A 17,433-nucleotide genomic window follows, 5' to 3' on the forward strand; every position below is an offset into this window, starting at 1 on the left:
TGCTCAAGGTACAAGAAGAAGACTAGTGTGGATGGAGAGGAATGAGTAAGAAGTAGAGTAACAGAAGATGAGATCAGAAGAGTAAGAGGGAATACTTGTGGGGAACAGATAGTTGGGGTGGGGAGGACAGATCATTTAGGGTCTTGTAGGCCATCGGAAAAACTAGATATTACTAAGAGTGAGATGGGAAAACAGGGAGTAATGGCATGATCCAATTTTTATTTTGAAAGAATTTTTGTAGTTACTGTGTTGAGAGGGAGGATGAGAGCAGAAGCAGAAAGATCTAATAGGCTGAACATGATGGTGGCTACCCGCAGTGGTGTAGAAGGCAATGAGAAAGACCTGTCTGAATCAGCTTGGGTTACTATAAAGAATATACCACAGACAAGGTGGCTTAAACAACAGAAATTATTTCTCATAGTTCTGGGGGCTGAAAGTCTTAAGATCTGGATACCAGCATTGTTGGGTTCTGGTGGGAACACTCTTCCTCATTTTCAGATAGTACCTTCTTGTGTCCTCACAGAGCAGAAAGAGAAAGTAAGCTCTTATAAGGACACTAATCCTATCATGAGGGCTCTATCTTTATGACTTAATTCCCAAAGAACCCATCTCCAAATATTATCACATTAGGGTTTAGGATTTTAGCATATGAATTTGGTGGTGACACAAACATCCAGTCAATAACAAAATAATATTTTAATGCTAGATTTAAAAGGAATTTGCTTATGGGTAAATCAACAAATTTTGTTAAAATTAATTTGAAAATAAAACACCTATAACCACTAGAGTTAAAGTATTTTTTTAGAACATTGAATACTTTGTTGTTTTCATTTTAATTTGTTCTCCAATAATAGTGATGATTTATAAATTAAAAAAAAGTTCCATTTCTAGCTGAATTCCTGGAAATGCCACGTTTGAGAATGTCTAGCCACTTCCCTCTCAGTTAGTCTATACTGTTCATGAAGGAATAAAGAATAGCTTATCACCATGGCCATCTCAGACATCATCTAGAAATCTTTAATAATATTAAATAAAAAATAATAGCCTTGACTGTCCTGCTCTAATTACCTGATGTTGTAACCAAATTAGAAAATGATGCTTTATCAATGTAGCGATGGTAATGTTAAAGGACTAGGTAATGTTAAAGTACCAATTGGTATAGAGGAAAGGTGGGTATGCTTTTTATGATAAAAATAATGTTTTTAAGTAAATAAGATAAGCCATTTTTAATTCTATGCATATATAAGCATTATAGTCTTTTTATTAATCATTTTAACTTTTCTTTCTGCTTTTTCATAGATGTTCTTAGTAGCCCTGTCACTCAGCTTTATGTGTAAGGCACTGGGTGGAGTTGTTATGAAAAGTTCCATCACTCAGATAGAAAAGAGATTTGACATATCATCTTCTGTTTCTGGCTTAATTGATGGAGGCTTTGAAATGGGTAATTTTTATTTCTATTTTTATTATTACTTAGTAACCAGATTTGTTGAGGTAAAACTGTTCATAAAAGCTCTACACCATTGATTCTTAGGAGTAAATTCTATCCCCCACCCCAGGGGCAATTTGATGATATCTGATGTCACTTTTGGCTGTCATAACTGGGGGGAGGGAGATTGTTATAGACATCTAGTAGTAGAGGGTAAGAGTGCCACTAAAAATCCTACAATGCACAGGACAATCCCCACAAAAAAAGGATAAATCTAACTTAGAATGTCAATAATGTAGAGGTTGAGAAATGCTGATTTATACAAACTCATTGCTTGCAGCTAATACTTTTTAGGGCTGTACTTTTCCTCTATCAAGGTGCCCTAGTGAAAAAAAATTTTTTTTTTAAATTTGGAGAGAGGATTATGATTCTGATGATTTAAGGAAGGAGGAACAGCTTTGGAGCAACCTCTATTCTACTCTTTGGGTATAAAATTTGGGGTGAAAGGTTTTTTTTATAGAACATTGAATGTAGTGCTTTGTTTTCTTTAATTCAGATATCTCTAATAACAGGTTTTATATTATTACTGGACAATATTTTCTCTTACTTTATGAATTCATAGCTTATTACCTTTGCCTTCCCCCCCTTCAGAATTTTTTTCATTTTAAATAATATCCAAGCTTATTGAACAAATATTAAAAAGTATTATAAAATGTTTAACTTTCATCAGCTTCAAGGTTTATGTTGCTCTCGAATTTTGCATGTAATTGAATCTGCTAACACCCACTGAATTAATTCCATTCTGGATTTTAAGGCATTAGTTTACTTTTGCAAATTTTTCTTTGCTTCTCCTAACATGTCCTGTGTTTCTTCTTGAGGATGACTGGTGAAAATATCACCAATTTGATAAGATATGATTAAGTGGTCATCACCTTGTAAGTGTGATGTCCTCACAACAACTTGTAAATTTTACAGTTGTATCTTTTTCACGTCTTCTTTCTTCCTTCAGCTCTGTGGTTCTACTTGCATTCTGTGCATGTTTGCTCATCTTTTTATTGGTCTTCAAAAGTAACATCGACATCTTCTGCATCCCCCTTCTTCGTGGTGGCCACCGTTTTGGTCCCTTTTTAGACTTCTTAATGATTTGAGGGGACTCAAAAATTATGTATGCTGTATTAATTACAAATATTTTCTGTAAGTTTGCTGTTTATCTTTTAAGTTAATTTAAAGTGTATTTAGCTATTGAATATTTTAAAAAATAATTGTATAAAGAAAGACCCATCTATATTTTTATTATGAATTCCGCTTTTTCATGATTAAGAGGTTATCGACACCTTGCATCCTTCACTCTTCACCTCTGAGATTTAATGAAACCATCTAGAATTTTAGTTTTGGATTATTATTAACTTCAAATTGTAATTTTCTGTGTGTCTCTTTTTATTGAGGAATGGATTCTTAATATTTTTGTTAAACTTTGTAGCTATTTGACAGCAATTATGTGGGCATGGTTTTAGGTTTTCCTGGTTTCTTTGCTTACCACTGTTACTTGAATCTTATGACTTCAAATCTCATCTTTAGTTTTTCTGGAGTAGATCTTTAAGTTGTTATATTTTCCCAGAAATAATTGAACACATAACATATTTCCCAAGCTCTTGCTTGTTGGAAAATATATTTACCATTGTATTCAAGTAATAATTTGAGTATGGAATTAAAATTTCAAAATCTTTTCCTTGGTACATTTAAAATATTTACCTACTGCCTTTTAACACCCAATATTACATATAAGACATCATTATAAATATCATTGTCATGCACTGATGAGTACCTCCTCTTTATCTCTGAATTTCAGAAATTTTACTAACATATATCAGGGCTGTTGTTTTTTTTTTTTATATTACTTCTGGAGAAATGTATCTGAGGGGTTAACTTTGAAGGTTTCCCTTTAACTCAGGGAATTTATTTTCTATTTTTAGATGTGTATCTTTCTCTCTATTATTTATTTTCTTCTGGAACATATATAAGACAAATATTAAATTTCCTCACAGTTTGGTTCCTTTAACTTTTTCTGTCTAAAATTATCTTTGTTTGGAACACCTGGGTGGCTCATTTGGTTAAGCGACCGACTTTAGCATAGGTCATGATATTGCGGTTCATAGGTTGGAGCCCCCATGTCAGGGTCTGCGTTGAGAGCTCAGAGCCTGGAGCCTGCTTTGGTTTCTGTCTCTCTCTCTCTGTTCATCCCCCACTTGCTCACGCTTTCTCTCTCTCTCTCTTTCAAAAATAAATAAGCATTAAAATTCTACTTTCATTGACTTTATTTTCCATCAATCTCTGATACTGTCTTCTATCTTATTAGCTCCCAATATGTACATTTCTCTATACTATTTAAAATTTTTTTAATGTTTATTTTTTTGAGGGGGGAGGGGCAGAGAGAGAGAGAGAATCTGAAGCAGGCTCTAGGCTCTGAGCTGTCAGCACAGAGCCCGACTTGGGGCTCAGACTCACTAGCCGTGAGATCATTACCTGAGCTGAAGTTGGACACTTAACCAATGTAGTTACCCAGACATCCCTTACTATTTTTGATTTACAAAAATTCTTATTATTCTCTATTTTTAGTCTGCCAGTTCTTATTTTATGGATGCACCATACCATAGTACCTCTAGAGATACTAACCGGATTTTTTCAGTTCCTCCTCTTTTTAGTTTCCTTATTTAACTGTTTCTCCATAAGTTACTTTATCTACCAGTTCATTTTGGCACTTTTATTGAATTTTTTTTCCCTATCAACTGCTTTAGTAATTCTTGATTTGTGTCTATTTGCTGTTATACATGTAGCTCCAGATGGATTAGGTTGGTCATGACTTCCTCTACTTGGAATACTCTTCTTCCCCTTTTTTAATCTAAATAATTTATACTAGACATTAAATCTCAAATGGCCTCTCCTCCAGGAAACTTTCTTGTAACCCCTACTTAATTTAAGCTCTTCTTTTCTGTGATCTAATACCACCTCTGTTCATCTATTTATTTTTATCACTGGTATATATGTTCCTGGAGGACAAATACTATCGTTTATTCCTTTTTTTTTTTTAATTTCTAGCTCTTAACACTATGGCAGGTACTTAATAGGAATTTAAAAAATGATAGGAGTGAATCAATAAATCCCTGAATGAACACCTTTCTATCAGGTCAGGAAGATTTTCTGCATTTTTTTTCCAGCCAAAAACAATTCAAACCAATCTAAATTCTTCAGTAAAATTTTATGTCACTAATATTACCTGGTCATTCAAGTGCTTTCTTTCCTATCTAAAACCCATTCTTCTTATTATTAATAACATATAATTTTACAGTGAGTGATTTAATGTAAGTAGGTTTCACCTTCTCAATTGAATTACATGACCTTTGGGGGAAGGTACTATGTCTTATGCTTTACTTGTATTCATTCTGGGGCTTTCCATTCTACTGGACACACAATTGGACTGTCAATGTTTGCTATGATTAATCATGTCAAAATAATTTTATTCTCTCTCTAGGAAATTTGTTTGTGATTGTATTTGTGAGTTACTTTGGAGCCAAACTACACAGACCAAAGATAATTGGAATTGGTTGCTTCATTATGGGAACTGGAAGTATTTTGACTGCTTTACCACATTTTTTTATGGGCTAGTAAGTGTTAAACAGTTCTGTCCTTAATTATCACTTAACTATAAATTAATGGTAGAATTTCTTCTTTTTTCCTTTTAAACAAGCAGTCATCTTTTAAGAGGAATACCCAGTAAGTATGTGTAGAAATGAAGTATATTTTGTATAAGTAACTTACTGCTTTATCAGCCATGGCTTTCATTGACTTTCAGATATGAATAGCACTAAAGAAGGTATACATTTTCATAGGAAGTAAATGAACTTTTTATGGCCTTTTGATATGACATACACTGCATGTATTTGCTTACAAGTTTTTTTTTTTAATGCTCAATAAGAGTTTATCACCTAACCCACTACCATATCCATTGAGAGTATTCTTCTTAAGGTCATTGTATCATTATGATTAGAGTCAAATACTAATGACAGCAAACCTAAAATAGTGATGGCTTAAATAAGATAGAAACTTATTTTCCACATAAAAAAATTAATGTAGCCAGACTAGGCATAATAGATTCATGCTTCTTTTTTATCATATTTCTCTGCCTTTTTAAAAAAATGTTTATTTATTTTGAGAGAGGGAGAAAGACAGCATGAGTGGGTAGGGGCAGAGAGAGAGGGAAAGAGAGAATCCAAAGCAGAGTCCGTGCTGTCAGCATAGAGCCTGATGCAGGACTTGATCTCATGAACCATGAGATCTGACCTGAGCCAAAATCAAGAGTCAGACACTTAACCAACTGAGGCACCCAGGTGCCCCAATATTTCTCTGCCTTGCATGGCGTTAACCTCATGCTCCAAACTGGCAACGTTGTTCCAGGCAACAAGATAAAAGAAGGGAAGAAGAACCAGAAGAAACAGTGCATGCTGGCTGGGGCTTAAGAAATATTTTCAGAACTATAACACTTCTCCTAACTTCACATTGGGCAGAACTTTGTTACATTTCACATCCCAATATAAAGACATTGGAAAAAGTACACTTTATTCCAGGCTACCATGCTCCTAGCTAAAAATCCCACCTACTATTACAATGGAAAGAGAGAAGAATAGATATTGAGAGTTAATGAACAATTTCTGCTAAAGATATTACTTATTCATTGTCAACACAAACAGTCATGTCTTTTGGCATACTAATTCCTTTCCCCACCTTTATTTGACTGTCATAAGAATTTTCTTCTTCCTGGTACTGCTGCTTCTTATTTTCATTATATTTCTGTTTCTTGATTTATTTTCTATATATGTGGTTTCTTCATCATGCCCATACTTCTGTTGCTGACACCATAATGTCAGTATCCCCTAACCTCCCTTTTCAGTCTTCTTCATTTTTCATTCTGGATTTTTTGTATGAAGTGTGTGCATTATACGTATCAATCACATATATACATTAATTTTTTCTTACACTTAGTCTCTATATAGTCAACCACTTCATGGGTATCTCCAGCCTAACATCCGATAAGAATTTCCCATTCATATATTCAAAACTAAATTCATCCTTGTGTCAAAACCAGTTCAGATTTTTCACATTCACTCTCTCAATAATGATTAATTTAACCACAGTGGAACTCAAACCAAAGTCAAGGGGCTCATTCTAGATTCTCTATTTTGACACAGATGACAAGTGGCCACCAAATCTTCCTTATTCTACTTCCAATGTGTCAGATTGTCTCCTTTCATCCCTATTTTTCCTAACCTAACTTAAGCTTCCCACATCTCGGGCCTAGAGTTTTTGCCTTCAGTCTCAACTCCATTATAACTCATATTCCATACTATTCATTTTCAAACACAAATCTAATTATTTTATTCCTGCTTAAAATTCCCAATTTCCTACAGCAGTGTTTTTCAAGCTTCAGATTCTGACCCACTAGGGGACCAATTCAGATTATTGAAACCAACAACTTTTGAGAGGATAGGATAGAATAAAATAGAAGAATATACAGTATGAGAGCAAATATTGTTCTATGAAACTTTTATTTTGATTGTGTGTATATATATATATATATATATGTGTGTATTTGTGTGTATGTGTGTGCACGCACGCATATGTATATGTTGTTGTGATGCAAAATGTGTTTCTTACTGTTGGTCATAGTTGAAAATGTTGAATGCCTCTTGCCTATGGATTAATATCCAAACTCATTTACATATAACCTGACTATCTTTCTAGCTTCATCTTACACTGCTCCCCAGAGTGGAGAATCATACTCAAGGCTTGTGGTGTTCCCCCATGTGCCATGCATGATAATGTTGTATCTTTGTGCATGGTGTTTCTATAGCCTTGCATAATCTTCCTTCTTTGTCTAACTGTTGAGCTCCTATCCTTTTTTAAGGTTTATCTTGCATGTCCTCTTCATTGTGAATTCTTCTTTAGTTTACCACCTTCCCCACCTCAGAGGAAAGCTGATCATCCCCTTTTCCTTTATGACAACTCAGGACCTATTATATTAAAATTATCATGTCTTTTATTGTATATGTTTATCTAATAGAGAATAAAATGCCCTCGGTACAAAAGCTGTGTGTTTTATTTCTAGTTCCCTGGAGCTGAGCATAAAGCCCGGCCTGCAGCAGGCTGCCCTTGGAGCTCACAGGACACCTCAGTATTTTTGGATCAACACTGTCCCTATACTAGCTCCATCTCTGTTGTTCTTATTAAGTTCTTCCTCACTCAATTGAAATAGACTAGAATTTTTTAAAACTAAGTTTTGTAGTCAGACATTTGAGTGTGTGTGGGGGGAGATGGGGGTATGAATATCTGTGACAGAAGATCAGACAGGTATTGATAAAATATATAGATGAACTGGTATGCATTATAGATTGACTTGTAAAACACTAAAGTTTATTAAATGTTATCAGAAAGTTTATCAGGAGGTTTAGATTGGGACCACTTGAGGATAATTCAAATGGGTGGATAGGTATAGTTAGCAGGGGATTTTTTTGTTTCGTTTTTTAACAAAGCATGAAACCAAGATATTGTACCTCTTGAACAGAATACAAGCACTCCTAGAATGATAATCCTCCTTTCCTAGGGAGTATTGAATAATATTTCTTAGTGGGCATTCCCATTCATTTGTACCCATTTCTTCCCCTAAAATACAAGCTGGGAAATTCACAAAAGGGATTCTGATAACTTAGAGAAAAAAAAACAGTGCAAATAAAGTGGGAAAATTTATCTGTATTTCTGGGAAAGTGAAACTATTCAGTAGATAAGCAAAGCTTTAAATCTGGTGATATTCTTACAGTTACAGGTATTCTAAAGAAAGTCTTGTCAATCCATCAGAAAATTTAACAACAAGCTTTTCAACCTGTTCAATTAGTGAAAATTTGTTACTCAATAGTACATCACCTAAGATAGTAGAAAAAGGTAAGAATTGATAATGTCACTAATTCTATAACTGGTCAATTTAATTATATCTGTGAAAATTATTATGAGATTTATTAGCAAAAGTGGTTAAAAATAGGAAAGCTCAGGTCATGATTTTGCAGTCTGTGAGTTCGAGCCCTACGTCGGGCTCTGTGCTGACAGCTCAGAGCCTGGAGCCTGCTTCGGATTCTGTGTCTCCTTCTCTTTCTGGCCCTCTGCCTCTCATGCTCTGTCTCTGTCTCTTTCTCTCACTCAAAAATAAAAAACATTAAAAAATTAAAAGAAAAGAATATTTCAGTAGGAAATTGGCAAAGAATATATACATTTAAATTAGGAAAGTGGTATAAATATGTTAAAAATGCAACTTTACTCCTTAGGAGAAACACAATTATTACACCAATTAAAGATTATTTTTACCTATTAAGACACAAATTGTAAATTATAGTTATAATTTTTTTTGCCTATTGGGTGTTTCTACTTATTAGGAAAATATTTCAAAAAATATTTTTCTACCTGTTTTTATTAAAAATAAAAAGAAATGATATAGAGGGAAAAACATTTATGTATTGCTGAGATTTTTGAAAGTTAATTTTCAATATAGTAAAGAACATACATGCTTAAATCAGCAATTCTACTTTTACTGACTTATCTTAAAGAAATAATCTGGAATGTGACCGGATTTATTTACAGTTCTAGCTACGGCATACCTGTTTAACAGAATGAAAACTTCAAAATATTTTGTGAGTAAAAAGTAAGGGATTAATTAATTAATTAATTAAGTTACAAAACTTATTCAGCACACCACCATGCAGTCATTAAACCCTGATATAAAAGAAATCTTAAAAACATGGGGAAATTGACATAACATGGTGTTAAGTGTAAAAGGAGATTATAATATGATCTGGACATTTAAAAATATAATGTACATAAATATTATGCATATTTTTATGTGAACTGAAAATGTGGAAGATACATGCAAACATGAGAAGTAGCTCTCTGCATGTGGTGGGATTATAGATAACTTAGTTTTTACTTGTTTACTTTTTGCTTTCCTATATTGTCAAATTTTGTAAAGTAACTATGAATCAGTCTTATAATTTGAAAAAATAAAAAAAATCTTACATGGAATAATTAAGGGATTAAAGCAGTTGAGTTTCTTATATAAATGCTAAAATTAATATTTAAAATAAAACACTCTTGTCTGCATAGGTTGTGAAAAGGAATCTGGATCATATCTATGGATATATGTACTACTGGGTAATATGCTCCGTGGAATTGGGGAAACCCCCATAGTACCCTTGGGGATTTCTTATATTGATGATTTTGCTGAAACAGGACATTCTTCTTTTTATTTAGGTAATGTACAGAAAATATTAGATTTTATGATTACTTTCCCTGGGTCCACCCTTGAAATAATAGTGTTCCTAAATTCATTTTTTACTTACTAAAAAATTCTTTGGAGACTTGTATAATTTTATTATTGGCATCTGATAAAATTGTTTTATAATATTTTTAGGTACTTTGCATGCAATATCAATGATTGGTCCAATCATTGGCTTTATACAGGGATCTCTGTTTGCTAAAATGTACGTGGATATTGGATATGTAGATCTCAGTAAGTATAATAAAAACAAGGTAACATAATAATACTTTTCAAGTACAGGACATCATCCTTCCAAATACTGAATCCACTTTTTCAGTAGTTCTTTACTGACTATTTGTGTGATGAAGTGTGAACAAAATTAAAAAAATAGTGTCTCAGAATTGATGTAATAGAGTTTAATTTCTGTATCTACGAAGGGCAGCAGTCATTATTATTGCTCAGAATTTATTGCATTTCAAAATGATTTTTTGACTGGCTACTTATAATTCTTTATTCTAGGCAGTATCAGAATTACTCCTAAGGACTCTCGTTGGGTTGGTGCTTGGTGGCTTGGTTTCCTTGTGGCTGGACTATTATCCATTATGTCCTCCATTCCATTCTTTTTCCTGCCCCAAAATCTGGATAAACCACAGAAAGAAAGTAAAGATTTAGGATCTTCGCATTTCCCCAAAACAAATGAGAAAAGGAGTCAAATAGCTAATGTGACCAACCATGGGCAAAATATTAGTGAAAATATAACTGGTAAGTATTTCACATTTATAGTCAATTTGGAATTGTTAATTTCAAATTAAAGTAGACGAAACTATTTCTTAGTTGCCACTGGGCAGAAAGCATAGTTCTGACTCTGTTTGATGGAAACTTTTAGAGACGTATAGAACGAGATGTTTCAAGGTCCACGTCATCCATCTCTAGATAACCATACCTGGTCCTGTCTTGCTAGACTCTAACACTTACTACAATTATTTCTAAGAAAGTCCTTCCACTTTTAACATCCGTTACAATTAGTCACCCCTCTAATTATAGACCCAGACTACAAAATTCATGCCATGGACAGAAGTTATGAATTTTTCACACACTTGTTTGTAGGCACAGATTGTTCTACTATTATTGTAATAATGTCACCTGAGACACAACATCATTATTCTCTTCTCCTTGTACCACAAGAAAGGTGATTTATAATACTATATAGTATTTTAAAGCAGAAAAGTTGCATACCAAGAAACAGATCTGAGTCCTGCATTAAATAGAACTTTATAATTTTTTAACTTTGGTCTTCTCATTTCTGTGAACTTTCTACTTAAAAGTAAAATTCTACTTAATAATTGTATTATTAACATAAAAATTAATACTAAGTGCTAACAAATAAGAGACATTGCATGTCTATTCACTTTTGTTTCTTGAGCACCTAGCATATTGCCTGGGACCCAGTTGAAAACCAAATATTTGTTGAATGAATGAATAAATTAATTAATGATACATGCAGTTGTATGGTAGAGTGCTAAGAATAACCAAATATGAAGTGAACTGAGCAAGTTGCAAAACAGCATGTATGTATGATTTCACTTTGGGGTAAAATAAACTAATTGAATAGATATTAATGAACATATGGAAAAATGAAGGAAAATATAAAAACTGTTGACAGTAGAATTGCAGGGTACTCTGATTTTCTATGTTATATATTTAAGTAATTTTCAATCTTATATAACTTTTATATTTACAAAATTAAGATATTAATGTATACTTAAGCTGCATTGTAATATCTTATCTTTATAATTTTATAGATTTTTTCCAGTCCTTGAAAAGCATCCTTACCAATCCCCTATATGTTATATTACTGTTATCATCATTGCTACTGTCCAGCAGCCATATTGGTGCTATTACTTATATCTTCAAATACATAGAGCAACAGTATGGTCAGTCAGCATCTGAGGCTAACATTTTTCTTGGTAAGACACGTTATTTATGTTTGTTTGATAAGCTATATACTACCAAGTAATTGAGTTTCAAGTGACATTTCGTTGTGAAGGCAATTTTATATTTTAGTAAGTATAATTTCTAATTATTTTTTTGCAAATCTTGTTGAATTTGTCTGTCTCATGGTGTCATCATTGTTCTGCATTTGAAGTCACATATCATGCTATTTTTGAGAAGATGAATTCCTAGAAGAAAAGTTGCACGTGAATGGACTATTTAGATATAGTATCTGTATAATTGAATTTTATAGTTTAGTGTTGAGATCCTGAGACAAATCCTTTTGTAATGTAATCATAATTTCATAATTCGTTGACTTTAAATCAGAACTCAGCTACCTACAAAAAATAGGAAAGAGAAAACAAACACATCATTGATGTCTACATAACTCAAACAAGTATCATATTTTATAAGTTATTTTGCTATAATATCTGTTTCTAGTGACATATTGAGACTTGCTTTTGAAGAAAAGGTTTTCTTATATAATTCTTCCCTCACCACCAGTATAAAATGAGATTACTATTATTTTATTTATTAATTTTTGGAAAGAGAGAGAGAGAGCATGAGTTGGGGAGAGGAGCAGAGAGAGAGGGAGAAAGAGAATCCTAAGCAGTCTTCATGCTCAGTGCAGAGCCCAACACAGGGCTCAATCCCTCGACCTTGGGGTCATGACCTGAGCTGAAATCAAGAGTCAGACCTCAACTGACTGAACCACCCACGTGCCCCAATATGAGATTTTAAGAGCAGTACATTACCTAGTACAGTACTCAGCACATTGTAGAAACTCAGTAAATATTTGATAAATTAAACTGAACGTCTCAAGTGGCATGTGAGTAGGTCATAAGTAAACAAGAAAATGATAATTATGTTCAATACTTTTATTGAACTTAAGGTAAAAGTTTAAATGGTAAAAGTTGAGTTTGACTCCCAGTAAGGTTCCCAGCCTGAATTATGTTGTTGTTGTTGTTGTTGTTGTTGTTGTTGTTGTTTGTTGTTGTTTGTTGTTGTTGTTGTTAGAGGGATCTTTACTTTTAATAACTCTTGCAGGACAATGACATGGAAAAGTTATAATAGGGGTCATTTTTAATACCATATTTAGGCCTATTTATCATTTTAGGGTATATGTGTGTTGGGATGAATAAAGAAGAGATATTAATTCTAGTATTTAATTTTAAAGTGATAGACAAATTTAGAATGAGTTTTTAAGGATTGGAACTCTTCATTTTGAGGAGATGTAAAGGATTTAGATGGTAGAATGCAAGTCTCATAGGCAGGTGATATTTTGTTGCTGTTTTCCAGAAGAAACTCCCTCATAGAAACCATCTGTTCAGATATTCAAACATTCTCAGTCCCCGACTTTTGCTATAGGGGGACCCAAATTCCCAGCACTGGCATCAAGAAGTTATTTTTGTTTCTCCCATGTGCTACACTGGGTCTCCTACCTCCATGCAGGGCTATTGGCTTTCTACTTAAGTCGTAAGATGGGATACATTTGGGTGATGTACTCTGTGTTTCATATTATAACACATTTCGGAATAACCATATTTATATAACAACAATTTTTTTCTCTTATTTCTAGGAACCATAACCTTACCAACTGTTGCAACTGGAATATTTACAGGAGGATATATCATTAAAAAATTCAAACTTAGCTTGCTTGGAATTGCCAAATTATCATTTTATACCAGTGCATTGGCCCTCATATTTCAACAATTCAACTTTGCAGTAATTTGTGAAAGCAAATCAGTTGCTGGCCTAACATTGACCTATGATGGGTTTGTATATGTCAATATATTAATTGCACAATGTATAAATTATACAATGTAAAAGACTATAAGTAAAACAGGGAAGATAACAATCTTAGATAAACTTTTTTTAATTGAACATTTCAATTTACAAATTCTTAAAACCTCCACTTCCTAAAATCTCAAAAAGTTCTCCTTTTATTCCTTCCTAAAAGAAAAACTACATAAGTTGTAATAATAATAGTTATCTTTTGGGCTTGTTTATAATGACTGACAGGTACTTTTACCCTCATTTTATAGATAGGGAAAGCAGGGTGTAGAGAAATACACATATTACAAGACTAGCAATGTTAAGATTCTGACTTAAATTGGGGAGTTTTGACTCCAAAACTTTTAGTCTTAACCACTACAATTTTGGATGCATTATAAGAGGAATATAAATAACATTTTCCAAAAGTGACTGAAAAATTCTTATCTACAGTTAACTGTAATGTTTAACAACTATCTATTTTATTTTAAAGTGATAGACAAATTTAGAATGAGTTTTTAAGGATTGGAACTCTTCATTTTGAGGAGGTGTAAAGGATTTAGATGGTAGAATACAAGTCTCATAGGCAGGTGATATTTTGTTGCTGTTTTCCAGAAGAAGAAACTCCCTCATAGAAACCATCTGTTCAGATATTCAAATATTCTCAGTCCCCGACTTTTGCTATAGGGGGACCCAAATTCCCAGCACTGGCATCAAGAAGTTATTTTTGTTTCTCCCATGTGGTATACTGGGTCTCCTACCTCCATGCAGGGCTATCGGCTTTCTACTTAAGTCGTAGACTTTCTACTTAAGTCTGCTTCCTTACATTGTATTGAATTCTCCTTTTCTGCAAGCTAATACTGTTTCTTATGATATTATCTTTATTAGCAGTAGAATTAATAAATATCCTATGTATGATTGTATATTAGACCTGGGAAAACCTTTACTTTGTAGTATTATCTGAAGTATTCCCAGTACGCCAGTCTCTACCCCAAATTAGGGGCAGGATTTTGGTGTAGATTTCTTATAATCTCCAGAATATAGCCATGAATTTAAGCTTGGAAAGGTTCACATTCAGACAACAAGGAAAGATCTTTGGATTATGCTTGTATAACTGTGCTACGTAGTGCTGGCTCTGAGCTTCTAAAGTCTCGATCTCATGAGGTGTCAGTTTGAACTTGTCAAATTTCCCCACAACTGCTTACCTAAACACCATCCTATTCTTAGATACTTGTCAATCTGGTCTTGAATTATCTCTCTGCTTCCTCCTAGTCCTGACTGTTGGTAATTACTCCTATCCACCCAGCATTACCCACTCCGGTAAATACAGAGTACTTAGAACATTGAATTTTTTTTATTCCAAGCTAGTTAACATATAGTATAATAATGGTTTCAGGAGTAGAATTTAGTGATTTATCACTTACATGTAGCACCCAATGCTCGTCAGAGTAAGTTGGAACCCCTAATGCCTATTCACCCATTTAGCCCATCCTCCTACCCAACACCCCCTCCAGCAACCCTCAGTTTGTTCTCTGTATTTAAAAGTCTCTTGTGGTTTGCCTCCCTTTCTGTTTGTATCTTATTTTTCCTTCCCTTATCCTATGCTAAACTGTTTTGCTTCTTAAACTTCACATGAGTGAAATCATACGATATTTGTCTTTCTGTGACTGATGTATTTCACTCATCATAATACATTCTAGAACATTGAACTTTTGAGGTAAAAGAACCTTAGAGGGGCACCTGGGAGGCTCAGTCGGTTAAGCGTCCGACTTCAGCCCAGGTCGTGATCCCATGCTTTGTGGGTTTGAGCCCTGCATCGGGCTCTGTGCTGACAGCTCGTAGCCTGGACCCTGGTTTGGATTCTGTGTGTCCCTCTCTCTCTGCCCCCCCCCCTCCCTCACCACTCTGTCTCTCAAAATAAATAAACACTTAAAAAATATTTAAAAAAAAAGAACCTTAGAGATCATGAAGCTCAAACCTCTTAAATCCTCTTAATTTATTAGTTGAGACCCAGAGGAACCATAACTTATTTGAAGTCACACAATGACTCCAGACTGATGCTATATCACATCAGTAGTTCTAAGGGCTCCCAAGTTGTCAGATATGCGTTAGCCTAAAGCCAGTTTCCTAAAAGCATGTATACTATCTGTGCTATCTATTCAAAAGAAAGCAGCTAGAATTGTGTGGGATTATTTTCCTTCAGTAATTTTACTGAGTGCCTCCTTAAAGATCAAGAAGATTTATAGGATACATCGCTGCCTTCATGAAAATCATAGTTTAATCATAGTAAATAATAGAATAGATGTATTCAACATTTATGAAGTGCTAGTAACAGAACTAACTTTTTAAAATATAAATAAGTGCAGAGTTTCTTTGAATGTGGCCTGAGGGTCAATAGGAGTCCCTGAGACCTTATTGAAGTCTCAGCAGATTCTAAACTATTTTTATAATAATACCAGAATGGTATTTGTCTTTCTTATTCTCATTTTCTCATGAGTGTAAAGTGATATTTTCTAAGGCTACAATAATGTAATGATAACATCAGTCTAGTGGCTAATGATGTGTGCTTGTGTATTCTCATGTATTAAACATTTGTAGTATTAATTTCTAATTAGAGTCTATATATACCAGTACCAATACATATAACCCACTTGAACAAAAAACCTTTGGGGTCCTCAACACTATGAAGGGCTACTGAGAATAAAAACTTGAGAACTTCCTTATTAATTTTTTTTTTCCAAAAAGTCCCTATGCGATTGATGTTATTATCTCTGACTTACAAATGGCAAAACTGTTTTAGGAAGAGTAGTCACAAGTATCTTATTCAAAGATAATTCATCAATTCTCAAATGTTATCAAGATTTTTATCAAAACCAAAAGCATAATTTTAAAAATCTATAAGCAGAAAATTAAATTATACAAATAATCCATTTTATAATTTTAGCCATGTTATGAAATTATATCTTATACATACAACCATGTTTTATAGTCCATCATTTTAAAGCATGTTGTCATTGCATTTAAAAATTATATGGAGTTTTTCTTGTCTTTTTCGAGTGATTTTATTCTTGATTTTTAAAAATTGATCCTTAGGAGTTCTGCTTTGACCATGTTGAATTATTTTCTTATGTAGTTGAAATATAGATTTTAAAATTCAAACTAAGTAACACTAACAGATTCATGGGACTTTATAGTAAGCTGGGGAGAACTTTAGTTTATTGCCTTACTGAAGAGAAACTGAGTCTCAGAAAAATGAAGTGACTTGTTTAATGAATAATTTCTTGGTAGGATCACAAAGATCGCCTATCTAAGTCTTATTGATCTTTTTTTTTTCTTTACGTTTTACTTTTTCTAGGTCATAAATTATGTCTGGGTGAAGATGGGGGTATGTGTTAAGTTAATAAGCAGTATTAAAAATGCCATTTTTGCATCATCATTCATCAAATTTCTCTGGTTAAAGCCCAACTGTTTTCCTTGTTTCTCTTCTGCCCTCCTCTGCTTTCTCCTTCCCTGCCCTCCTCATCCTTCTCCCTCTCCCCTCGTGCCCTCCTCTCTTCCTCCCTTCCCTTTGCTTCCCTTTCCTACTCTACCCTTCCTTTCTCTTCTCTCCTCTCTTCCCTCCTTCTCCTATTTCTCCTTCTTCTTTCTCTCTCGCTCTCTTTTTGATATATGTCTACCTTATATTTCCAGAAATAATCCAGTGGCATCTCACATAAATGTACCACTTTCTTATTGCAACTCAGACTGCAATTGTGATGAAAGTCACTGGGAACCTGTCTGTGGAGCCAATGGAGTAACTTACATGTCACCTTGTCTAGCAGGTTGCAAATCTTCAAGTGGCAATAAAAAGTCTATAGTGAGTATTTGTTTTTACTTTCTCTTCTCTCCT

At 33.7% G+C, this 17,433-nt stretch overlaps 1 protein-coding gene and 1 pseudogene across 1 annotated transcript in view; one reads left to right on the forward strand and one right to left on the reverse strand.

The window, feature by feature from the left end:
• The window catches only part of SLCO1B3 (solute carrier organic anion transporter family member 1B3), a 69,287-nt gene that overhangs the window by 30,997 nt on the left and 20,857 nt on the right, over positions 1–17,433 (forward strand). Inside the window, exons 3-11 of the mRNA XM_047066902.1 lie at positions 1,300–1,441; positions 4,956–5,088; positions 8,295–8,416; positions 9,626–9,772; positions 9,933–10,031; positions 10,299–10,541; positions 11,582–11,746; positions 13,351–13,546; positions 17,235–17,400. Of these exons, the coding sequence (XP_046922858.1) occupies positions 1,300–1,441; positions 4,956–5,088; positions 8,295–8,416; positions 9,626–9,772; positions 9,933–10,031; positions 10,299–10,541; positions 11,582–11,746; positions 13,351–13,546; positions 17,235–17,400 (1,413 nt within the window). The remainder of the gene's footprint in view (positions 1–1,299; positions 1,442–4,955; positions 5,089–8,294; positions 8,417–9,625; positions 9,773–9,932; positions 10,032–10,298; positions 10,542–11,581; positions 11,747–13,350; positions 13,547–17,234; positions 17,401–17,433) is intronic.
• LOC124501174 (prefoldin subunit 4-like) lies at positions 2,143–4,865 on the reverse strand (annotated as a pseudogene).

Source organism: Lynx rufus, unplaced genomic scaffold (genome assembly GCF_022079265.1).
Source record: "Lynx rufus isolate CCGP_SWC_20201006 ecotype Redwood Valley unplaced genomic scaffold, mLynRuf1.p SCAF_7, whole genome shotgun sequence".
NCBI classification, from domain to species: Eukaryota; Metazoa; Chordata; class Mammalia; order Carnivora; family Felidae; genus Lynx; species Lynx rufus.